This window comes from Phallusia mammillata, chromosome 6 (assembly GCF_965637545.1).
Source record: "Phallusia mammillata chromosome 6, kaPhaMamm4.hap1.1, whole genome shotgun sequence".
Taxonomy (NCBI): domain Eukaryota; kingdom Metazoa; phylum Chordata; class Ascidiacea; order Phlebobranchia; family Ascidiidae; genus Phallusia; species Phallusia mammillata.
In genome coordinates this window covers 10849387-10875358 of record NC_137257.1, presented here as the reverse complement: position 1 = coordinate 10875358, position 25972 = coordinate 10849387, and the positions used below count along the sequence as shown (strand labels likewise).

Sequence of the window (25972 nt, the reverse complement as noted above, 5' to 3'; positions counted from 1 at the left end):
AAATTTGGGTAAAAATCACTAAAATTACCGAAATATTTTCTTTGGTGATTAAAATACGATTTTGACAAAAAATCATTTGTAGTAATACTGTACGCACGCAATAAGCAGTTAACCATATTTTAACGTTTGTTTACACTATGTGCTTACCAGTCACACGCTTTTAGGTTAGTAGGTGTGTTTATCTGATCGTCATGGTAACAACGGAAGTAAGCACTGATTGGCAGGTCATGTCACGTGATGTGCTAATGTTCTACGTAAATGGGAAAAAGGTTTGTTAAAAAAAGTCTTCTGTAACTCAATCATTGAAGATTTTGTTCTGTAACTCAAATCATTGAAGATTGATGTTGAATAGTCAAATCAGAAAGCATTTTCACTGCTTACTTTTAACAGATCGTCGAGGAGTCACCTGACCCGGAAACCACTTTACTGTCGTATTTGCGAGTAAAATGTAAGTTACTGTTAGAAATTGGTACTTCAGTGATATGCATTTTCAATTTTCAAACTTAAGGTGTTCATGTAAGTTTTGACTGGTTGAGGTGTACTTTTAAAATGAGACTGCAACTATAAGTCGTGTTAAAAATGTGTGTAGTGCGTCTTACGGGATCAAAGTTGGGATGTGGGGAAGGAGGATGTGGAGCTTGCACTGTTATGATCTCAAAGTGGGATCCCATCAACAACAAAATTGTGTCAGTAAGAATGATCGTTATGCATCCGTAAAACAGCCAACATGTTATCTTCCCAACAGACATTTCTCGGCAAACGCGTGTTTGGCTCTAGTGGTTTCAGTACATGGATGTGCTGTTACTACAGTAGAGGGAATTGGCAGCACCAAGACCAAGTTACATGCAGTGCAGGTATTGTATGAACGTGATTTTTTACGTAATAAGTTGCTTTACAATTATTGTCAAAAATTTCAGGAGCGTCTTGCTAAATTTCATGGATCTCAATGTGGTTTCTGCACCCCTGGTATTGTGATGTCAATGTACGCATTGTTACGCAACAAACCAGTTCCAAGTGTTGAAGATATCGAAGAGTGTTTGCAGGGAAATCTATGTCGATGCACAGGATACAGACCTATATTAAGTGGTATGTCTGAGAAAATGTCTGACATGTTTAATGTAGACATTTACAAACACCCGTATGCTAAAAACCGTGTCGCCAAGTCTGGAGAAAAACATCAGTAAATATCAGCCGGTCAGCAAACTCACTATTTTATGTTTCAGCTTTCAATACATTTATCGATTCAACGGCTGGATGCCCGATGGGAGCTAAATGCTGTAAAAACAAACCAATTCAAAATGGTAATGAATGTAGGCACAGATTGTGTACAAAGTACAATATCGGCTGCTCGTGTTTTACAGGCTTTCCAGAAACATCTGACAAAAATTTAATGAGAAATGATGATCCCCATGCATCCCAGTTAGTTTGTTTCAGCAAATATGACCCAACACAAGAAATCCTGTTTCCACCAGATCTGTTGGTATATTTTATAAATAATCTGCGGTTGCTGTGTTTTGGATTAGTTTGTCATTGTAATATAGGGTAGGCAATGTATATATAATATGGGGTAGGCAAAATCTCAATTAGGGTAATTTTTATCTATCAATCACTATCTTTATTCTAGATCAGGCTCGTCGGGCTTGAAACAAACAACTTCAGATTTCAGTTCAGTTCGGATAAACTAAGATTAACATTTGAATATTTTACTTTTAATTAAGATGAGATCAACAATAGTTAAGATCATTAACTACCCCATAATCAAACTATTCGAAAAAAACGATTGTTTTGATACATTGCACAAACTGCCGAAAAGAGTGTATAATAGCGTTTGTGTCAGCTAGTCTGAATAGTAATCCAAAAACAGACAGATTTTTACGTGTGCGCTGCGTTTATGGTAGTAGTAAATCATGTTTTAGTTACATCGTTTTTCAACAAGTAGCCGGAAATGATTTAGCAATCGCTTGGCTAAGAATAATCACCTGTTAGGCAAACCACTGGTCTACGTTATAATGTTATAAGCAGTGGTGCATATAATGAATTGTAATTAGTAGAAAACTTTAAGCAGTTGTTACAAACTACGTATTTTGTTCCATCTGTGTGAAAAATGGTTGCACTCGTTTTAGTCATATATTTTTCTGTTTCTTTACAAACTGTAAATTACCAAGCTTTTTGCCATTGTTTATCTTCAGATAGAATCCAAATCTGAAGACCCCAAAACACTAAAATTCGTCGGAGAACGCGTCACGTGGTTTCGACCAACGTCACTTCAGCAATTGGTCGAGTTGAAATCCATTTACCCTGATGCTCAGTTGGTGAATGGAAACACTGAAATTGGAGTCGAAGCAAATGTTCGAGGACGCCATTTCAAATATATTATTACTCCCCTTGACGTGAAAGAGTTAAAAACAATATCTGTAGACGACAAAGGTAAACTCCAAGGCTTTATTGGTGGACACTGTAATTATTGTAAATCATCACAAGGGCCTCACAGCTGTTCAACAGGTCTATGCCCAGTTTTGGTTTCTAACAAGTAAACAAGTCATTCTGCTTTATAACTTTCATTTTTGCTTCATTTTCATAAAAGTAGTAATGTTGAGCCAGCATCTAAAATAAACCAATTACCGTTTAATTTGTACAGGTGTAAACATTGGGTCATCATGTACGATCAGTCAAATTAAGGAAGAACTTCAGAACTTTATTGACTCTGGAAGTTTTACGAAGTATCAAACACAATGTCTGGAATCTCTGGTGGAAATGATCTACTGGTTTGCTGGTGATCAAATACGAAACGTTGCGGTGAGACAGTACGATTTTCAATTTTGCTTCAAATACTTAATCTGTAATAGCAATATCTAAACAAATGGCATTACATAGGCTACAAACAAGCAGTCCCGTTACAAACTTACAAGCATAAAATAAAATTGTGGCATTATATTTTTCAACGTAGGCAATTGGAGGCAACATAATGACAGCAAGTCCCATCTCTGACCTCAATCCAATACTGATGGCAAACGAAAGTATTGCTACGTTCAGATTACATTCTCGTGCTAAAGATCGACAGGTTTTGATGGATCAAAGTTTCTTCCCCAAATACAGGACGACATGTGCAGAAAAGGGCGAAGTTCTCATTTCTGTTTTTCTTCCGTTTAACACCAAGGTATTGCACCAAACAAAATAATACCAAGTGAAATGTTTTACATTAGTTACAATTAGGACCAGTACATGAAAGCTTACAAGCAATCCAAACGACGAGAAGACGATATTGCTATAGTGAACTCAGCCATGCGTGTCGTCTTTCATCCTGGAACTTGCAAAGTGCTTAAATTTGTTGCTGCATTTGGAGGAATGGCTGCTACTTCAGTTATGCCAGAAAAGACCATGCAAAATATGATTGGAAAGTAAGTGCCTTTCTTTGATATTAGTGTAAATTATTTTTGCATATGTGCTTTTTATGTAGAGAATGGAATGAAACACTGATGAAAGATGTTATGATTTGGTTGCGAAAAGATCTTCCGTTGGCTCTGGATGCTCCAGGAGGAATGGTGGAATACAGAGAAGCTCTTGCAGCAAGCTTTTTCTTTAAGTTCTTTCTGTGCGTCCGGGGCAATCTAGTCGAGAAGGGGCTGACGACTGTAAGTGATTTCCGTAATGTTTCCAACACACTCTTTAAAGGATTTCGTTTTTATTCTCTCTAATCTTCCGGACATTTTGCGAGTATCTTGTATATTTTAAGCTCGAAGATGATTTGAAGCTTCAAAATCTCACAACGTTTAAACCGACGGATGCAATTCATATTCCAATGAGCACAAGGACTTGGCAAGATGTGAGTGAAATAAAAACATACTTTAGTAATGAGCAACTACGAATCTCTCTGATCACGTACACTAAAAAGAAACGATCACGGTTTTTAACAAATAAACATAAAGTATTTGTTCTCTTATTTTTAATGAAGTTATTTGTACAGAGCATTTGTTTAACAAACGTGATGGTATTTTCCAAATCAGCTAAAACAATTTTTACGCCCACATCTGTGATCCTACGTTTACTAAAATACTAAAAACACTAAAAATACAAATATTTTCCACTAAAAACAAATCTGTGCAATTCCTGGTGTTTTGTAGACCACCGATGGGCAACCGCATGATGACATGGTTGGTCGACCAATGCAACATGCATCTGGCGACAAGCACACAACTGGTGAAGCTGTATATGTTGATGACATGCCAACATTTTCAGGTTGGTTTATGAAGTCTCGCTTTTTATCAGAAAACAATGCAAATTATGCTAAAACAAAAAAATCGTGTCACACATTGACAGCGTTTTCTAATGTTTTATTGGTAAACCTCGCCCTTAACACATTTTCCACTACCGGGTCAATTCGAACTTGCAATATTTGATAATGGTTGCAGATGAGTTGTACTTGTGCTTGGTTACAAGTATCCGGCCACATGCTTACATCAAAAACGTCGACATCAGCAAAGCAGTGGCATGCGAAGGATTTGTGACGTATGTAGACCATCGTGACGTGCCAGGAACCAACGAAATACCGATTGCAGGCGAACTGTGCGAGGTGTTTGCAACCAGCAAGGTAAACTTAAAATGGCTGACATGCAAAATCAGCTAAAATGTGTGGTTTAAACAGAAACATTCTATTTGTTACCTAAGGTAACGTGTTTCGGTCAAGTGATTGGAGCAGTTGTAGCTGACACACAGGCTCACGCTCAAAGAGCTGCTCAGTTGGTGAAAATCGACTACGAGGATATATCACCTGTAATCATCACGATAGAAGTAAATATTAAACCTGAAACAAACATGCTTGTTTGTAACACATAGTTTGGAAAAGTGATGCATATATTTTTTTGAAAATTCTTTTTTTTTGAAAGGATGCTATGCATCATCAGTCCTACTTTGACATCTCCAAGAATGTAGTTCACGGAGACGCAATCACTGCCATGGCAACGTGCGATCACGTGATCGAGGGAGAAGTCAGGTTAGGTGTAAAATGAAATCGGTAGCTGATGATGATCTGAATGTTTACGTTTTGCCAATACATTCACAGAATAGGAGGTCAAGAACATTTCTACCTCGAGACACAAGCGTGCATCGCAGTTCCGAAAGGCGAAGATGGAGAAATAGAGATGTTCTGTTCATCCCAAGATCCATCTATGCTTCAACGCACGGTATTGTGTAATATTATAATGACGGGATTGGCTAAATGTAACGAATTTCATGTTGAATGTTATGAATGGTATTTATGTGTGATTTCTCACAGACGGCTACATTGCTTGGGGTAGAAGCAAACAAAGTGGTAAGTAGAGTGAAAAGGATGGGAGGAGGATTCGGAGGCAAGGAAACTCGGTTTCTCGTTGTCAGTAATCCTGTTGCAGTTGCGGCACATAAGTAGGTTATTGAACAAAACGATGCCGTCTCGATGCCGGTAGATAAACATTGCAAATATACTTAAGATGTGGCAAAGCAGTGAGATGTATGTTGAGCAGAAAAGAGGACATGATTATCACTGGAGGGCGCCAGCCGTTTTTTGCCAATTACAAGGTAAGTTCAAGGCTAGTTTTAAATTTAGTAATTAATAACGTCAGACAAACCTCTTTGCTGCAATGTGGCAACGAATAGACCCCGGAAAAATATGAATTATATAAGTACGCCACGTTTCATTACAAGCCATTAAAAGTAAGAGCTAAACTGGCCTATATGATATAAAGTACTTCAGGAATTTTGTTTAGTTGTTTTTTATTACGATTCACTTGTGAAATATGCGTTGCTTTCTTCACAGGTTGGGTTTATGAAAGACGGCAAACTTGTGGCTTTAATTCTGGACCTGTATGGCAACGGTGGTAACACACTTGATCTTTCTGGCGGTGTACTGGGCAAGGCAGTTATACACAGCGACAATTGTTACAAGTAAAAAAACAACAATTATGATTGCCAGAGATAAATAAAAATTAGTATGAACTACAAATTTTAGATTCTTTTTTACATTAATGTATGAAAATAGCCAAAAGTAAGTCGCCAGGACGGTAAAAAATTGCAAATCCTAGTTTTATTTCTTTTGACATCGGCACTTTCAACTTGATAGAATCCCAAACGTTCTTATACACGGTAAAATCTGCAAAACCAATATTTCATCGAGCAACGCTTTTCGTGGTTTTGGTGCACCACAGGGAATGTTGATCGTTGAGAGTTGGATGACTCGAATCGCCCAATTTCTGAACATGACGCAAGAAAAGGTTGGTGCGAGATTAAACAATCGGGTCTAAACAATACAGAGATAATATGTTGGAACTGTGTGAGTAATTTTTTTTTGCATTCATATGCGCTTGCAAACGATGATTTTCAACGCACGTTTTCTGAACGAATAAGAAAGTATACAAATAACTTTCAATAAATCTTTTACAAACATCATTATTTAAAAATTATGCAAACAGTTTTTCATTTGTTTTACTCTATATGTTGAGTAGCAGATGAAATACTTGTTGTGAGTTAACTTTTTTTTTTTTTTTTTTTTTTTTTTTTCACGGGGTTCGAACCCAGGACTCTCCCGGGGACGAATCCCGATCAGTTTTTTTTTATGTCTGTATATGGGTCAGGCGCGCCAGACCGTTCGGCCAAGTTCCTGCCCCTTGTTGTGAGTTAACAAAAATGTTTTCGGATGGTAAAGTTAAAGCGACATCAAACGGTTGCTGAATACGAAGTAAAACGAGTCAAGGCATGAAAGTAATATGTTGTTTTCAGTTTCGGGATTTAAATATGTACAAGGAGGAAGACGTGACACATTTCAACCAAAAACTTGAATCGTTTCAAGCCAGAAGATGCTGGGAAGAAGTAATTGAGAAATCAAATATGGTGCAGAGAAAAGAACAAATTGCGCAGTTTAACCAACAAAGCAGGTCGGCTTGATCTGTAATATTGAAATAATTGTTCTACTTCTACATTAAACTAATTGAACGCAAATATAAGCTGAATAAGCTTAAGAAGTTTGTTAAGTCAAGTCGTATACCTGCTTCAGGTAAAAACACTCAGTACCATATAACGTGCGAGAATAGAACATTGTGATTTTAGATGGCGCAAAAAGGGCATTGCCTGTGTTCCGACGAAATATGCAATAGGTTTCCCTTACAACTGGTGTCATGGTGGTGCATTAGTTCACGTTTACACTGACGGTTCGGTTTATCTATCACATGGAGGAACTGAAATGGGACAAGGATTACACACTAAGATGTTGCAGGTGTTTAGAAAATTAAACAATATTTTGATAGTTACGACTTATTATTTGTAAACGTTTTAACCATCGTTGTTTATAATTGCAAAATGTCAAAAAATAACCCATTTTGAAACAATAATACCACGCAAGTACAAAACAGGTGGCGGGAAGGTGTCTTGGGATTCCTTTGTCGCGAATTCACATTTGTGAGACGAGTACAGTTACTGTTCCCAACACAAGAGCGACAGCAGCAAGTTTCAGCACAGATCTTAACGGAATGGCAGTGAAGGTGAGTTTTTATGGGGCCTGACTTTCACACCAAATTCGCAAATCGACACTTTTATGTAAGTCAAAAATCAATAAATAACCAACATTTTAGGATGCGTGTGACACGATAATGGAAAGACTAGACCCGCTGAGAAAACAAAATCCTGACTTGGAGTGGAACGATTTGATTACAAAAGCTTACAACGAACGAATCTGCCTCTCTACCACTGGTTACCACAAGTGAGAAAACGAAACGTAAATTTGACATAGTGACTAAAACATTTCCAAAAAAGCCAATCGTTAACATTCGTAATAGTCATTTTGCATCAAGTTTGGAACATTTAGTGATATTCATTAAATAGTATGTTGCTACTAATTCACAAAAAATCCGTCGAAACAGAAACGGTTAGTTTGTACACAATATGTTTTATTGAGGACACCCGGAATGTTTTCCGCATGGGATGCTGAAACAGGTATAGTCGAAGGCCGCACTGCTTGTTATTTTTCGTACGGTGCAGCTGTGTCCGAAGTCGAGGTAGACTGCTTGACCGGTGATCACGTGGTGCTTCAAACTGACATTGTGATGGACGTAGGGAGAAGCCTTAACCCTGCTATCGATATTGGACAGGTTTGCAAAATGACGAAGTTTAAAAATCGTGTAATATAATTACTAATTGCGAAAAGAATGTATTCCGTAAAGGTATATGTGGACGTATTTTGTCCACGAACATTATTTGTTTGTTATATTTAAAATGGAAGGAAACTGTAATTTTATCAAACTTGATGGTGCCATGTTCTGTTGCAGATTGAAGGAGCGTTTGTTCAGGGTTATGGGTTGTTTACCATGGAGGAGCCCTTGCACACCCCTGGTGGTCACGTCATTACGTCAGGACCCGGAGTGTATAAGATTCCTGGTTTCGGGGATTGTCCACGGAATTTCAATGTGCATCTTTTAAGAAACGCAGAGAATGACAGAGCAATCTATTCATCTAAGGTACAACAATTAGTTTTCTTAACAGTTTATTTTCACTCAGAAACGATTGGTCAACAAAAGAGACATTTTTTGTTATAGATCTCAAAATGTTGCGATTGTATTTTTAACCTATTATCGTCAGTCGAGAAATTCTAATTTATCCGGTTAACGTGTTTCATTTTAATTTGAACCCCGAAAGTACATGAAAACTGTTCGTCATAACATCATGTGATAAAAATGGTTGTATAACATTCAAATTTGTTTTTGCACAGGCTATCGGAGAACCACCCCTTTTTCTGGCGTCTTCGGTGTTTTTCGCAATCAAAGACGCGATTGGATTTGCTCGGGAAGAATCGGGATTGCTCGGATGGTTTCAACTTGACTCCCCAGCAACGTCCGAATTAATCCGAATGGCATGTGGAGATTGTTTTACAAAACAGGTTTGTTGTTAATAGTCAACTTAAATTAGGTTGAACACTGACAAAACATTTTTAACTTATTATTTTAGCATGAACAACACACTGACCCCAAAGTAGAGAAGGGCGTAAAGTCTTGGAGCATTAGAGCATGATCAAGCGAAAACATATCTCTTCAAAACCATTTGTGTCTGAAAGATGTAATTTTTTTCCCTCATACTTTTAATTGTTGCTGTAATTATTGAAATTTGACGGTTCATTGTAATTTTATTAAGTTAATGGTATAAAAACCATTTCTATGCGTGAAATTTACATTTGTTTAAATACTGCATTGTAATTAACTCAAAATATGACCTACACCAACCGATCATTCTCTATGGAACGGCCTGTAGTATTTATGTAGTGAAAACCAGGGCTTCCCAAACTGGGGGTCGCGACCCCGGAAGGGGTCGCTTAACAAACTTTAGGGGTCGCAGAGAGCTGTACCAATTTTGCAGAAAGTACTCTATACACTGGCCTTGACCTTTGTATAACGTCACAATGTCATTTTTGTACAAGTAACGTCGGTTTTACGTCGCGTTAGCGCAACGCGCATGTAGTGACGCCATTAATCGAACAAATGTCGTTTGAAACGTAACAAATGCAACATAAAGATGACGTACGTAGTTATAGACTAGCGTTTAAGTATTGTGTGGCGCAATAACTTTCTCTGGTAAAAATAGATAATAAATTTACGATTTCTAAACAGTATTTAATGTCCGCTTGCAAAGCACTGCAACGGCCTAAACTTGGTCCAAGGTGATAAGTGCCTATTTGCAAAACAATGTGACAGAAACTAAAGGCTAAAGCACGTAAAACGTATCGGTGTTTGGACGTGTAAAGTAGAAGACTCCGAGTACCGGTAGGTTGTTTTTAGTTTTCGCTCGAATTAGTCGTTATTATAAATACAACAAATGTATTTTTTGCATTGTTTATCATATTATCCGTGAAGGGTCGCGGAAAATTTAAAGAGATTATAAAAGGGGTCGCGATCAAAAAAGTTTGGGAAGCCCTGGTGTAAAGCACGAAGATATTACCTGGATAAAAATGGCTACCACTAAGTTCAAATTTATCTGACATAAAACTGAACATCAATAACTTAGAAATATTTGTATTATAGCATCTTTTTGTATTTTGCTTTGAGATAACGTGAAAAATTCTTGGTAATGGAATGGTACTTGCAGTAATTGCTGGAAAATGTTTTTAATCTAATTTCTGTCTGGTTATTATGTAACATTTTTATTGCACCTTTTAACATACGAAACAATCTAATTAATTTTTTAAATATGATCTTCTTTAAAAATAAAAATAACATGTCGATGTTAAAGCCAGTTGCAAAATAAAATTGTTAAAAAGAAGACAGCTGAAAAATGGTGACATATTACAGATTCAGCATATGCTGTAAAGGAATTAAAATCAGTAATTTAGAAATAATAAAACTGGCAAATTTTAAAATCATGCAGCATCAAGCTATCCGTAGTTTTACTTACAATAATGAAAAAGAAACGCAACACTTTAAGTCAACAATTTGCCACAACAATCAAATTATGGAAAATAAGTCCAAACAAACATTTTTGTGCTGCTGATGTGCCACCTATTAACAGTAGGGTTATGGTGTAGGAAATTCAATGTCCGGAAATATTTTTTAAAACACCCCTAATGTCCAGAATTTTAGCATCTAGTATAGATAACAAGTTGGCAAATTGGTTTTCTAATAGGTGTAAAAAAATATATATCTCAGCACGTCAATATAATCAACACCGATTGCTTGGTTTGTTATTTTGGCAAAAAAGGATATTTAAAGCGATTTACCCTGATGTGCGATATTTGATACACAACGGTTTGGCTTCGAGAAAGGTTTTCGGTATCAGATATTTAGTCCATTCAGACATGGTCGCCCTAATCTGTGGTGGTGATTGAGTCGCCACAGATCTTGTTGAAATTTGCCTGGTTTGCTTTACATTGTTTTTCTTGGTGACAAACATGGTTAGTCATGCCCAGTGAAGCGGAGCTGACCTCGATTAGCTTGGAAGTTTTCAAGCTGAGCAATATCTTAGGAATTTGCTGTCGAATGTTTTTCGCTTTATAGTAGGTACAAGCAAACGTGCAGCATATGATGCAAAGTGTAATTTTGTACCTCGAATGCAACATGCACAGCGCAATATTTCTACATTGTAAACGTTTCAACCTCGTAAGTTCTCAGAGCATAATGCAATAAAATATATATTTATTGTGTACAAATTATTCTACATCTAAACAGATAATTACAATGCTTCGTAGTTTTGGAAATACTTAAATACGCTTTTACGTTTTTTCTGCAAAAGATTCTATATCAAACCGTGCTGTACATTACAAATGTTTCAACATTTCACACAAACGTGCGCTATAGGGTGATGTGTAAAGGAAACGAGTGCAGAGGCCTGCCCATGCAGTGCGTCACGACGAAACATAAACACACGACCCGTATGGCCAATTGTTAGCTATCTGCGTTTTGCTTATGCAAGCGCACCATAGCACATTTTGTTTGAATTGCGTGCTTACTAAATAATCAAAAATGTTGAAGGACATTTGATCTTCTTAAAAATCAACTTATTGTGTTCTGTTTATAATTAGGATTTCAGTTTTGCATGGTTTAGTTTTCGTCTATGAGTGAAGTTTAGACACAGTAAACGATATTTTTATTCATAAATTGATGAAAGTCAGTAAATATAACAACAACGTTTTGATCGAGTTTTGGTATGGGTTTGCCTAACTTTGTTATAAGTTATGACGACATTCAACCCTTAGCGATTTACGATCTTTGCAACATAACATGCAAGCCTGCAAAATTTGTACAAAATATTATTTGTCATAATTGTTATTTTCCACATATTTTTATGTGACAAACGCATTACATTTTATGCGCATTAGCTACTTAATGTTTACATGATATCAACTTTAGCCTATTGTTGAAACTTTATTTAGTTTTTTTTTTCCAAAATCAAACCTTTCGCTTCTACAGTCGCAGCAGAACTTGTTTCACCCGAAATGGTTCGATTTTAGTCATGCTTTAAGTTTGCGAAACAAGTTCTTCGTGGTTAATAAGGCATAGCTTTAAGACTCGCTTTAAGACATGAAGAAGTTTTTAAGACAAAAAAATCTTGAAATCTTAAAGATTTTGTTGCTGACGACTTGACAAGTTAGACCGAACATCTACAAGCATTTTGCAAGATGGAGAAAAAATATAGACAACAATGCATTGCGTTAAGAAGTGCCAAACAGCACCAAATTAAGTGACCTGATTTCTTAGTATTTAAAATGTATTGAAAATAAAATTTTCGATATATTTGCTGCAGAAATCTAAATCAGGATTAGTAGCTCCGCTAAAAACATCTAGAAATGTTCAAACGAATCTGTGGAGCGAAATGCACAAGTAAACTTTACACAAGGGTTGCACAAGTGGCGTGCAGTATATCTGCGGTACGGTTTTTCCAGTGCACATTCCACGAACAGCGCGTTTCTTAAAGACGTTTGCGAAGAAGGGTCGGCGGCAATTGAGTTTCTTCGCAGTCTTATTTAGAGACTCGCATTTAAGCAAAAGTTTGCACCGTGTGTGCAAAGATGTAGAAGTTGGGTAATAAAAAGCTTCCGCATTAAACTCACGTCTTTTAGGGGTTGTCATTTAAAGTTAATAATTATCTGCTGTCTTAAGTCGTTGAATGTTAATTGGTCGTTGAACTTATTATAATAACTTCACTGGTTAACTTAATATACTCGGTTTTTTATATTGTGTTATTACTAGGTCTTGTGTCATTGCACCGTTACAGAGGATTGCAAACATTGTTTGTACATTTCTCATCAGTACAATTTAGCCAGTGACAATACAAACCCAATAAAATTTAGGCTTTGAGTTTCGATACAATTAATATGTGATAAATTTAAAGATCACTCTGCACATATAAATAAAACACGATATTAATTTATTTTGCCACAGTTTAGTTTTCCACCAATAACTGTAAATACATTTTGATAGTGGTGAGAGAAAATGGTGATTCTTAACTGCCACGGCGAAGTAGATAGCGACAAAACACAATGGACGAAGAAAAGCACTGATGTGTTGGAATTTTATGTTAATGGCGAAAAGGTTATGTCTATGTGAATGTTTTTGTTGTTTTTATGTATGTGGAAGCTTGTAACAGTCGATGTCTGAAATATTTAAACGTGCGCTGTAAATTGTCATTTGTAAGTTAAATATTTTGAAACGTGCGCTGTGAGTTTGCGAACCTTGCATTTGAGTTACTTAAGATTAGTCATCGATGTTTACTGCATTAACAGGTTGTGGAATATCATGCAGACCCAGAAACTACGCTTTTGACCTATCTCAGGCGAGAATGTAAGTTTATGTACCATAGGTTTTCAACTAACATAAATAACAGAAACCTACTGAGAACGATTTTACCACTACAATTTAGTGTAACTTTGCCTTGCAGATTCCTACGACATCAATAAACTGTCTGCAGCACTTTCGAGGGCCATAAATTAACAAAATTATAATTTGTTTAACAAACGTATGAAATCTCCTGTTTGTTATTGCAGTGCGTCTTACGGGATCCAAGTTGGGATGTGGGGAAGGAGGATGTGGAGCATGCACTGTTATGATCTCGAAGTGGGATCACATCAACAGCAAAATCATGTCAGTGAATATTATAAGATATTGTATAGATACATGACAAAGCATTTTATTGCTACCTTTGTTAGACATTATTCGGCAAACGCGTGTTTAGCTCCAGTGGTTTCAGTACATGGTTGTGCTGTTACTACAGTAGAGGGAATCGGCAGCACCAAGACCAAGTTACATGCAGTGCAGGTTCAGTATTTTTAATTGAGTCAAATACAACGTTTTGTTGTACATGTTAAGATTTCTTCACATTTTTGCAGGAGCGCCTTTCTAAATTTCACGGATCTCAATGTGGTTTTTGTACTCCCGGTATTGTGATGTCAATGTACGCATTGTTACGTAACAAATCAGTGCCAAGAGCTGAGGATATCGAAGGATGTTTGCAAGGAAATCTTTGTCGGTGCACCGGATACAGACCGATTTTAAGTGGTAAATCATGTAGTAATGTTACTTGTTATATATTGAACGTAATACAGGGAAAAATATTTCTTATGCCTATTAATACAGCCTTCAGTACTTTTTCGGAGTCTGGTTCTGGCTGTCCTATGGGAGCGAATTGCTGCAAGCAGAATGGAGGTATTTCAATAGTCTTACTAACGAACATATCTCGTGTCTTTGTTAATTACTAACATTTACGATTACTGTAAAAATTTTGTTGTATTCATAGTTCTTTATTTTGCAAATATTCAAAGCTTTATAAACCCACGTAACAAAATCTGGAAAACGTTATTAACAGGTAAACTTTAGTCACACACCAAGCTGTTTCGCTTGCGGACATCTATCAGTGGATGTTTTGAAATATTATAATCGAAACTCGTGCTTGAAAATCCCGTTAACCGTGTTTGTATTTTCAATCCACTCAGTGTAGAACCCACAAAAGCTTTGCGGCATTGGATAACAAAGCAACAATGGGTTTAACTCTCTGCATGTTATGTCTAGTAATAAATGCTGTAGATGATCCTCACTCGGCCTTGAACGTGTGCTTTGGAAAATACGATCCGTCACAAGAAATAATATTTCCCCCTCAACTTATGGTAGGTTTCTTTTTTATTTCATTATTATGTATGGAATAAAGTAAACCACGTTATTGCTCCATAAATAGAATCATTTCGTTTCACGCTAAACAGTATGCCCAAACGGTTTGTATTGATTGACTATAGATACGGAAAATATAGTTGTTTACTTAACCATTTGGTAGAATTACCGTTGTTGGTAATCGCAAACAAACGATGATAATAAAAAATGTGTTTACCATTGCATTTAAGATCAAAAGCAGATCTGAACAGCACCAAACACTAAAGTTCGTCGGGGAACGGGTCACGTGGTTTCGTCCTACGTCACTAGATCAGCTGATTGAACTGAAGTCAATTTACCCAGAAGCTCAGTTGGTAAATGGAAACACTGAGATCGGGGTTGAATGCAACGTGAAAGGACGAATGTTTCCTGTTATCATTTCTCCTACTTGTCTTAAGGAACTTGTTACAACATCAAACACTGATGAAGGTCAGGGTTTGACATGAGTTCATAAAAGTTCAAATTAAAACTGCACCTATACGGCAATAATATATTACAACCTTCACAATTCGAGCAAGATTTCAACTAAGTTGCATGCATTTTAAACAATGCGATTTGCAATTTAGATATATTTTGTCAGGTCTGATTATCGGGTCAGCTTGCACTTTGACAAGCATCAAGGAGCAATTTCAGGATATCATACAAACCACTGAAACGTTTCGCACACAATGGATGCGCGCGTTTCTCGATATGCTTCATTGGTTTGCAGGGGATCAAATCCGAAATGTTGCAGTAAGTTCTTTAAGTTGTATTGACTCAACACAATGTGGAATTTATCAATGTTGTTCCACAGGCGATTGGGGGCAACATAATGACAGCAAGTCCCATCTCTGATCTCAATCCAATCCTTATGGCAAACGAAAGTATTGCTACGTTCAGATTACATTCTCGTGCTAAAGATCGACAGGTTTTGATGGATCAAAGTTTCTTCCCCAAATACAGGACGACATGTGCAGAGAAGGGCGAAGTTCTCATTTCTGTTTATCTTCCATTTAATACAAAGGTAAAACACATTTGTGCTACATAATGGTTGTGACATTTTGAGGTATACACTGTTGTTATTTAGGACGAGTACATGAAAGCTTACAAGCAATCCAAACGTCGAGAAGACGATATTGCTATCGTGAATGCAGCCATGCGAGTCGTCTTTCATCCAGGAACTTGCAAAGTGCTCAAATTTGTAGCCGCATTTGGTGGAATGGCTGCTACTTCAGTTATGCCAGAAAAGACCATTCAAAATATGATTGGAAGGTGAAGCAACAACATGATAGTTTTAAATATATGATGACATTTGCAATTTCTAATTAACAGAGAGTGGACGGAAGATTTGGTCCAAAACTACATGCAATGGATAAGGGAGGACTTTCCACTGAGTCTGGATGCTCCAGGAGGAATGGTGGAATACAGGGAAGCTCTTGCAGCAAGCTTTTTCTTTAAGTTCTACCTATACGTAAAGAATTGTCTGATCGAAAAAGGAATAATCAAGGTAACTTTTTGTGTGTGAAGATACCATGTGATATCATAACATTCGTTATGATGTTGAAAGGAAAATATCAAACCAGAAGAAATGAGTGCTTTGGATGACTTTTCACAACACTACGAGTTTGGAACGCAGACCTGGCAAGGGGTAAATATTAACTATTTTTTCGTACTTTTTAGTTCGAGAGTAATATTTTTACTGCATATTAGACTCACTCGAATCAAGCATTAGAAGACCTAGTTGGGCGACCAGTGAAACATGTATCTGGAGAAAAACACACAACTGGCGAAGCTGTTTACATAGATGACATGCCAGTGTATAAAGGTAAGTAAAATTGTAGGACTGCAATCTGATCAACCTCTTCGTTTTTTCTTCATGCAAAAGTGTTTACGCAGCCAACTTTATAGATGCACGTTACCAAGTCTTAAAACTTATACTTCGTGCCCGACCGAAATATTTGCTCAAATGGAGTGATAGTTTGAAAAGTACAAGTTGTGTCAGTTAGGACAGACAAAACATTAACTAATTCCAAAAATCGCTCAAGATTTTGCCCCCAAAAAGAACAATCAAAACTTTTATCCAACCTCTATTCTATGCTACATTTTAGAAATAGTAAACTGTTTTTAAAATTATGTAACAAACAATACACACCTTTTTGAAAACCAATGTATGCAATTAAAAACTATTTGATTTCCAGATGAGCTTTATCTATGTTTTGTAACGAGTACTCGAGCGCACGCCTACGTACGCAACGTTGACATCAGTAAAGCTATGACTTCACCGGGTTTTGTGACGTACGTCAATCATCGTGACGTGCCGGGTTCGAACAATGTTAGAGTAATTGATGATGACGATCGGGTTTTTGCAGTGGACAAGGTGAAAAACAAGCTTTACACAAAAAAATTTACACATTTAAATGGCTTAAAATAACTGGTACATATTTGTAAGGCGCCTCGGTTTTAGGCCTTTTGACCAAATTCTAATATTTTTTGGTACTTAGAATTGTTTATTAAACCAAGCAAAGGCTTTGTGTTGTAAAATGTATTGGTTATTATCACTCTAATAGCAATAGAGTCACATTTTTACTGTCTCCAATTAGGTCAAAGCAATAGAATGTGGTTTGATCAAAACAGTTTTGGGGAGCTACTTCTCGTTGCGGATATCGTCAGCCTCGCACACAAAAAAACTATTTATTGTGAGGTCTGGTAAATCAACTAACAAATGTTGCAGGTTACTTGTGTGGGACACACCATCGGTGCTATTATCGCTGACACTCAAGCACATGCACAAAGAGCTGCTCAGTTGGTGCGAATCGAATACGAAGATATTTTACCTATTATTGTCACAATTGAGGTAACTGAAAACAAAAAAGCCAATATATGCAACGTTAAGCCGTGTGAAAATATATTTATTTGACACATGTTGAACAAAATTGACTGCATAAAGTTGATATTTAATCTTATCTTTAAATGTTAGGATGCGATTAAACAAAAATCTTTCTTGGATCCGAGCAAACAAATTATTCGTGGTGATCCCGACAAAGCGATGGAAGAGTGCGATCACGTGATTGAAGGGGATGTCAGGTATATTGGCGTAAAATATGTCAGCGGACAATTGAAAAAAAAACTTGAGTTAATAAGCAAGTTGAGCTGCTGGACACAAATTGAGAGTTGTGAATGTATCAAGATATTACTTTTGCGGCAGTGTAAAACCACGTCTTGTGTTTTTTTGTTATAGAACCGCTGGTCAGGAGCACTTTTACATGGAAACGCAAGTGTGTCTTGCTGTTCCAAAACTAGAAGATGATGAGATGGAAATTTACTCTTCAAGTCAAGATCCAACTACCTTACAGAGTCAGGTTGGTTTATAAACCACATTCGTTAACATAATGCCAACATATCCACAAATAATTCCACCAATGTGCTCTGAGTTTGAAGTTTAAAACATTTTATTCCAAATTGAAATTTATCCTGTTACCTGCAAAAGGTTTAGCGCGTGTTTGCAATTTAATTTACTTAAATCAAACCATTTTTAAAAATATGGTCACTTTCATCCTTTAACATTAATTTAATGGATGCACATATAGCGAAACATACATCAAATATAACAAACGCTTACAAATGACTTAAGGTTGCTAGAAATCTCGGCGTTCAGCGAAACAAGGTTGTTATCAGAATGAAAAGAATGGGAGGCGGATTCGGAGGCAAGGAAAGTCGATTTTGGTTGGTCAGTAATCCAGTGGCCATTGCAGCACACAAGTAAATTGGAAATTTTTACCGATTTGGCCTTAATCTACAACAGACTAAACCTCAACTCTATTTGTTAACCTCCCTGCATGTTTGCTTCGTAGATGTCGCCGACCAGTTCGATGTATGCTTTCCCGCAAGGATGACATGATAATGACGGGAGGTCGACATCCATTTTACGCCAAATACAAGGAAAGTAACTGTCCTTTATGTAAGATAAGGTGTCGTTAATGTTCCACATATTGCCTTAAAGGCGAATGTTGTCTATTTCTTATTTAACACATGTGATAAAGAACACACCTTCTTAGATGTTGTACATTGCAACTACATGGTAATCATCTGTGAATGCATTTATTTGCACAGGTTGGATTTATGAATGACGGAAAAGTGAAGGCTTTGAAGGCTGAGTTGTACAGCAATGCTGGTCACACTATCGACTATTCGATGGCAGTATTATCAAAATCCACAATCCATTTTGACAACTGTTACAGGTGTATTACGTTGTTAAATAATCCTAGAGCGCTTCTACACAGTTTGGTTTTCCTGTCTAATATAGTTTTTCCAATATTTTTAATTGTGTTTTTAGTATACCTAACATACACGTTCGAGGGACCGCTTGCCGCACCAACATTGCATCCAGTACAGCTTTCAGGGGCTTCGGTGGCCCACAGTCGATGTTTATTACAGAATCTTGGATCACGAAAGTTGCTGAACATCTCGGGGTCATGCCAGAGAAGGTAAAATCGAGTGAAGCCGGTCTGACTTGCAGTTTTTAAACAGTTTGCACCGAAGTGGTATCTAGTTTGGTGCGGTTTATAAATTTACACAGTTAGATTTTTTTGCACTTAAGATTCGTGAGATGAACATGTACAAGGAAATGGGGGAATTTACACACTACGGTCAAAGCCTCGACCCCTGTACAGCGAGACGATGTTGGGATGACTGCATCGAAAAATCAAATTTCCACAAAAGAAAAGAAGCGGTAGACCTTTACAACACGAAAAACAGGTGATATTGTCGACTGTGGTTTACGGAAAAAGTTGTTCAAAACTTGCTGTTGCTAAGATTCGAACTCACCGACTCCAAACAACATCAAAAAACTGTGATTATTAAACAACGCACATTAGCAAAAAGTTGTCTTTAGATGGAAGAAACGTGGAATATCCTGTGTTCCAACCAAATTTGCTGTCGGATTTCCAGAGTTTCGCTGCCAGGCGGGGGCGCTCGTGAACATTTACACTGACGGTTCAGTTTCTTTAACCCACGGTGGAACCGAGATGGGCCAAGGATTGCACACAAAGATGATACAGGTTGGAAAATTTGAGTCTTAAGTTTGTTTGTTCTTAGCTGTCAGAAAAAAAAATCTTGATTATTTTTTAATTCAGATCGCCGGTCGTTGTCTGGAGATTCCAGTTGATCTTATACACATCTCAGAAACAAGCACCAATACAGTCCCAAACACCATTGCAACAGTTGCCAGCATCAGTTCTGACATTAATGGTGGAGCTGTGAAGGTAAATCATGTAGTTCATGTCTGTTAAATTCCAATATTCCACGTTTAGCTGCAGAAATATTAACAAAAATTTTGTTGTAGGCAGCCTGTGACAAAATATCTGAACGACTTGCTCCATTGAGGAAGGAATATCCCACCTTGGAATGGAAAGATTTGGTTGTGAAGGCATTTATGAATCGTATAAGCCTTTCTGCTACAGGATATTACAAGTAAAAATTAACAGGACCTTACCTGATAAAAGAGGAAAAGTGATTGCACTACGAAATCTGTAACATAAATTGTCAACAACTTACAAGTTACCCGACGTGTATCAGATCAATATATTGTACTTGTGTTTTAAGTGAATCATTAAGGGAAAAATCCAGCTAGTTATACATGAGTTTACAAGACGCTCCACCAAACTTGAATAAAAACATATATGTAAACTAAGATTTGGATTAGTTGGATAATTTGTAAAAAACACGATATTTTAGAGTTCCGAATATGAACAGCAAATGGGATTTGGCCAAAGGTAAAATCGAAGGTCGAATAGCAAACTACTACACTTACGGTGCAGCTGTGTCCGAAGTCGAGGTGGACTGTTTGACCGGTGATCACGTGGTGCTTCAAACTGATATTGTGATGGACGTAGGAAGAAGTCTTAACCCTGCTATCGATATTGGACAGGTTATGAGCTTGTTACATTCCACCATACTACGTATTAACAAAACACCTATGTTTTGTCATGCCGAATACCATTTGTCAGGACGTCACTAATTCAAAACTTAGCTAGTGACTGATGTAATATCATACAGGTAATACAAGATCGTCGTCGAAACGACATTAGGTTTAATAGGTTTTATTCTTGCAGATTGAAGGCGGATTTGTTCAGGGTTACGGAATGTTTACGATGGAGGAACCCTTGCACGCCCCTAGCGGCCATCTTCTAACAGTTGGCCCAGGTGCTTACAAGATTCCCGGTTTCGGTGATTGCCCTCGCCAGTTCAATGTTCACTTGCTGCGTAATTCGGAGAACGACAAAGCTATTTATTCATCCAAGGTTCAAAACAACTGTTTCACTTTCTACTTCATTTGCTTCTAATATTTGGATTTTTAAAGGGAATTGGGGAACCGCCGTTCTTCTTGTCTGCTTCCGTGCTCTATGCTATTAAGTCGGCGGTCGGAAGTGCACGAAATGATTCGGGGATATTTGGACCATTCCGAATGGACGCTCCAGCTACCGCTGAACGTATTCGAATGGCATGCGGAGACAACTTTATTAAGCAGGTGAATCTATCAGATAACATAAGCTTTCCTTCGGTTTACCAAGGTAACTAAACCTCGGACAAACGATTTTTTTCTTGCAAATTCTTTGGTAGCGTTAATGTTTCAGTAAATCCGAACTCTTACTTTTGGTAAAGTTTAATTTCGCAATTTGAAAATAACCTATGTTGTGGAAATTCAGCATAAACATCATGCCGACGAAAAAGAAGAAAGGAATTTGACTCCTTGGTCAGTCACAGCTTGAACATCACGAAGTCTTAAACATTTACACCGCATGTCATTTTCGAAGCAGCAAATTTTTGATAAAACAAATTTAAGAAATGAACCTTACATGCATTGTAAATGTGGTGTGATTGTACATTTTGTAAATTTTGTATCATTAAATCGGTATTAGCTGTTATGTCGTGGAACTGTCGGTCGGGTTCAGGTTTGAGCTTCAACAAAACTGGTTTTATTTCCGACCTGGCTCAATACGCTACATTGTTTTTCCCGCAATTTCATCACCTTTCGTGCCTGCATCGTGCTTTAAAAACTTCTAGTTCGTGCCGGATTTGGGACTGGTACGATCGGGTTCGGCCCGCAATTTCAAGCCCGCATATACAATTCTGTATCAAAGCAGCAATTTAAAACATTACCATCACTAATTTTTGTCGTCCACGTTGTTTTCTCGTTTTAAATCAGTGTTTACTTCGCTGTCAAATGTTGTTGTGTTATGCTGCTGTTGGACCATTTTTTTTAAAGATTGTTGCATTTTATTGCCACGTTTTTTTAAAATGCACGTTTGAAGTAGCATTTGAGCCTAGACTCGTTTGATCTGTTTAGACGTACGGTGTTTTAGTGCCAAATCTTGCTAATTTCCGTATACCCCACCGCAACTATATTTCGAAAAAACCTGTCGCATAAAGTGCTATGTTTTATTGTTCGTCTATAACTCATTTAATAAAACAGTTTTATGTTCACTGCTACATTTCACGCTCCACAAAAGACACCTGGGCAAAATTGCTTTAAATATCTGAAAGTAAACGGCCCATTTAAATTGCTACAGCGAATTTAGGTTGGGTTGTCATATTCCAATTGCAAAGTGTGATGCTTGTCAGTATACTAACGCTTTTTAACTGCTTGCATTTGCTTCGCGAATTATATATGAGTGTAATAAATTCTCAATATGATACAAAGTATCTTTAAAATGCTTTAATCTTTTTACGTCAGATAAATAGATAGGAAATAATACGTGCAATGTCCTTCGTGGTACATGACTACAAATATCTGATAGTCGGTATTTGGGAGTTTAAAATACCTGAAATAATTGCACAATATAAATTATACCTCAGTTAATCCGGCAATCCATAAAACAAGGCTTGCGGTAAGCTGCCATTGCATTGTTGCCTAGTATTAAAAGTGTCACAGTTCTTACGACCATTTGTCAATACTTTGTCATCAATGAAAAGTGTGTTGAAGTAAAATCCGTAAAACTTGCACACATGCATGCCTAACGATTAATGTGTCAATTGTAAAATTTGCTTTCAAGCTTTACCAAATTTTGACGACAAGTTTTTCCGCATTAAGCAAAATTTTTTTTCAAAAAAATGTCTTTATATTTGGAAAATGAAAAGAAAACAATGTCTGTGACAAATCTTTCAACACAACTATAATTGTTTTAACCAGCACTGGCGCCGAGACAAATTCCTTTGCACCTTTGCATATTTGTGCTTCTGATGAAAGGGCTATAGTCTTGCGCCCACAGCAGGGCGTCTACAGCTTACAGGGCGGAGGTGCTGTATGGCTGACACACTATTTTCAAAACCTCACAAACAATACCTTCCCACAACCGTGCTTTTTCTGCGAGGACCATGCGTTTTCTTTAGATTTTATTAATCAAATAAGCTTCGGTTGCTATTATCTTCTCGTTTTATGTGTATACTGTTTTCACCAATATGATGTCTTTATGCTTGCTTATAGATACCGATGATATTGTAAAAAGTGAAATATACTTATCTTAAATTCTTAAGAATTAATAAATGTTTTACTTAATGTTTTTTACAAACTTGAATCAACAAGCATAAGGTTCATTATAGTCTTTATCCATCAAGCAACGAACTGGGAGATTCAAGTTTGAAAATATATACAGTATTGCTTTTACTTATTTTTAAATAGGGTATGTATTAAGCTGACGTGATTTCATCAATTCGTTACAACACATACAATCACACGAAACAATCAGAAAAGAGCATCATATACCATTTAAAGTTTTAAACCAATGGTTCTCAAACTTTTTTATTGTCGGGGTCAAATTGTATTTTTTAAGTGTGTAGGGAGCCGCAAAAAAAACGAAACCTTAAGAAAATCACTAAAGATTATGACTTTGAAAGCTAAAATAGCAATGTTTGGTTGTTTTCTGAGGTCTGGAGCGAGCCGCAAAATAAGTAGTTTGGAGCCGCATGCAGCCCCGAAAACCGAGTTTGAGAACCACTGATTTAAACACTAATTTTCGATTAAAACGCACAAAAAATATAGATCAATTTGACGATTGGTCGGCCGTAACTATGGCAAAGTTTCTACAATTCTTTACAGAGGCAAAAATGCATGAAACGCGATTTCCAAAACGTATTTGGGTAGTCATTAGGAATGTACACATATTTTGATGCCGCAAACGGTACGTATTTTATTTATATTTTACAAGTGTGCTGATATAGGCCTATATGAGTATGTATATATATATAATTGGAATAAAAACAAAAAACCCATAGGACAACATATTGATGATTACAAAGTTACGTACAAGCATACTAGCAAAAATGTTATTTGCACAATGAAAAAATTACACTGGTCATCAGGCTCGAATGCTCCATGGTTTCAGGTCCTTTTCTACTTTTGGGTCAATGTGATGTTCATGCTGAAGTAAAAGGATTTTTAAAACTTTAACACGACTCATCCCCACCTGCGAAAACAAACCTGTTTTGTAAAACAATCTCCACATGCCATTCGGATTGATTCGGACGTTGCTGGGGAGTCGAGTCGAAACCATCCGAACAATCCCGATTCCTTCCGAGCAAATTGAATCGCGTCTTTGATTGCGAAAAACACCGAAGACGCTAGACAAAGTGGTGGTTCTCCCACACCCTGTAAAACATCGTCTCTGAAAATAACGGGCCTACCAGTATTCCAATTAATACATTTAAACGACAAGCAAGGTAAATAAACTTGGTTACATAATAATTCAAGATATGTTGCGTGCATGTTTTTTATGTTTTATTATACTTTTTACCAATAAAACAAAAAACAGTTATTGATTTCTTAATCATTGCAATGTTGATATCCAGTTTATATTGGCATAGTCTTGGTCGAAGGTTATCTTGTATGGACAAATATCACAAATTCATTTAAGCTGAGAGGTTTTCGAATTATAAATATCTGGCCGTACAACAAATTAAATACAATCGCTGTAGATTAATTGAAATGCAATTTACAAATCCAAAATCGATTGATAAAAATACTTCATTTATAGTCTCTGATTAGATCTGATAAATACACGGTAAAGAAGCAAAAAAAGTTGTTTTTAAATTAAATAGTTGTACCTTCGACGAATATATTGCTCGGTCATTATCAGAGTTTCTTAAAAGGTGCACATTGAAATTCCGCGGGCAATCCCCGAAACCAGAAATCTTATACACACCGGGTCCTGACGTAATAACCTGACCACCAGGGGTGTGCAAGGGCTCCTCCATGGTAAACAACCCGTAACCCTGAACAAACGCCCCTTCAATCTGCAACAGAACAAAGACATGTTACACGAAGATCAGAGTTTTGTAGCTTTGCAAATTTGCAAACCTGTCCAATATCGATGGCAGGGTTAAGACTTCTTCCGACGTCCATCACAATGTCAGTTTGAAGCACCACGTGATCACCGGTCAAGCAGTCCACTTCGACTTCGGACACAGCTGCACCGTATGAAAAAAAGCAAGCAGGGCGGCCTTCGACTATACCTGTTTCAGAGTCCCAAGTGGAAAACATTCCAGGTGTCCTGAAAAGCATAATGCGTCGCTTACGCCTATGAAGGCAAAAACAAGAAATATATATATTTTTCTCACTTGTGATAACCAGTGGCAGAGAGGCAGATTCGTTCATTGTAAGCTTTTAGTATCAAATCATTCCATTCCAAGTTAGGATGTTGTTTTCTGAGCGGATATAGTCTTTCCGTAATCGTGTCACACGCATCCTGAATATGTTCATGACTTTCACAACTTTCGACGTTTGCCAGATTATTTGTGATTTGCGAATTTGTTAAATCAGGCACCACAATAATTCACCTTAATTGCCATTCCATTAAGATCAGTACTAAAACTTGCTGCTGTCGCTCTTGTGTTGGCAACAGTATCTGTACTCGTCTCACAAATGTGAATTCGCGACAAAGGAATACCAAGACATCTCCCCGCTACCTGTTTTGTAATAAAAGTAGAAATGATTCATATGATTTTAAACGGTTGCTATTTAACATGATTACTTTTCGACGTAACCAAACAGTAGCAGGAAATAATCAGATTCAAATATCTTGAATTGGGTTGTAAACCATTCTGGAACAACTGAAATCACTTTTTTTAACTGTGGTGATGTTTTGACATACAGGCAATACATGTTGATTAGTTCTTTAGGACAGTGTGGTTTTGGGAGTATAGCTAGGTCAGACTTGTTCTGGGCTTCATGTATTTACACTGTGTTCGTGTTGTGTGTGTTTGAGTTTCGGTAGGACACAGAATCAAGCACTAACGGTCGATTAGGGTTAAATCGCATGAAAGGTCACTCAAACAAATTCCGAACGCTGCCAAAA

The 25972-nt window shown here is 37.1% G+C and overlaps 1 protein-coding gene and 1 pseudogene across 7 annotated transcripts in view; one reads left to right on the top strand and one right to left on the bottom strand.

Moving 5' to 3' along the window:
- LOC145234684 (xanthine dehydrogenase/oxidase-like) overlaps positions 1–25972 on the bottom strand; it is a 57090-nt pseudogene that overhangs the window by 17713 nt on the left and 13405 nt on the right. The window contains exons 21-25 of the transcript XR_013861318.1: positions 25455–25583; positions 25236–25363; positions 24976–25168; positions 24723–24911; positions 24100–24267 (exon numbers count right to left, since the gene is read on the bottom strand). The product of XR_013861318.1 is annotated as a xanthine dehydrogenase/oxidase-like (transcript). The remainder of the gene's footprint in view (positions 1–24099; positions 24268–24722; positions 24912–24975; positions 25169–25235; positions 25364–25454; positions 25584–25972) is intronic.
- On the top strand, positions 131–22183 carry LOC145234683 (xanthine dehydrogenase/oxidase-like). 6 transcript variants are annotated; one of them, XM_080099403.1, is made up of 31 exons: positions 8832–8899; positions 12927–13037; positions 13229–13286; positions 13490–13586; positions 13652–13760; positions 13832–14000; positions 14079–14147; positions 14511–14605; positions 14837–15074; positions 15226–15377; positions 15439–15648; positions 15712–15896; positions 15957–16131; positions 16192–16272; positions 16335–16449; positions 16823–17001; positions 17356–17478; positions 17602–17708; positions 17863–17983; positions 18256–18383; positions 18476–18564; positions 18736–18862; positions 18958–19108; positions 19222–19379; positions 19516–19681; positions 19757–19885; positions 19966–20093; positions 20358–20550; positions 20735–20923; positions 20983–21150; positions 21329–22183. In XM_080099403.1, exons 2-31 carry the CDS (start codon positions 12939–12941, stop codon positions 21389–21391), a joined length of 4071 nt encoding a protein of 1356 aa, XP_079955529.1. In that variant the 5' UTR covers positions 8832–8899; positions 12927–12938; the 3' UTR covers positions 21392–22183. The 6 variants fall into 6 exon arrangements, with proteins under 6 accessions (XP_079955528.1, XP_079955527.1, XP_079955526.1 ...); XM_080099402.1 differs by lacking the exons at positions 12927–13037; positions 13229–13286; positions 13490–13586; ... (25 more) ...; positions 20983–21150; positions 21329–22183 and adding exons at positions 131–269; positions 391–448; positions 590–686; ... (24 more) ...; positions 8292–8480; positions 8968–10199 and having other exon boundaries at positions 8732–8899; XM_080099401.1 differs by lacking the exons at positions 13229–13286; positions 13490–13586; positions 13652–13760; ... (24 more) ...; positions 20983–21150; positions 21329–22183 and adding exons at positions 131–269; positions 391–448; positions 590–686; ... (22 more) ...; positions 7922–8114; positions 8292–8480 and having other exon boundaries at positions 8732–8899; positions 12927–12990.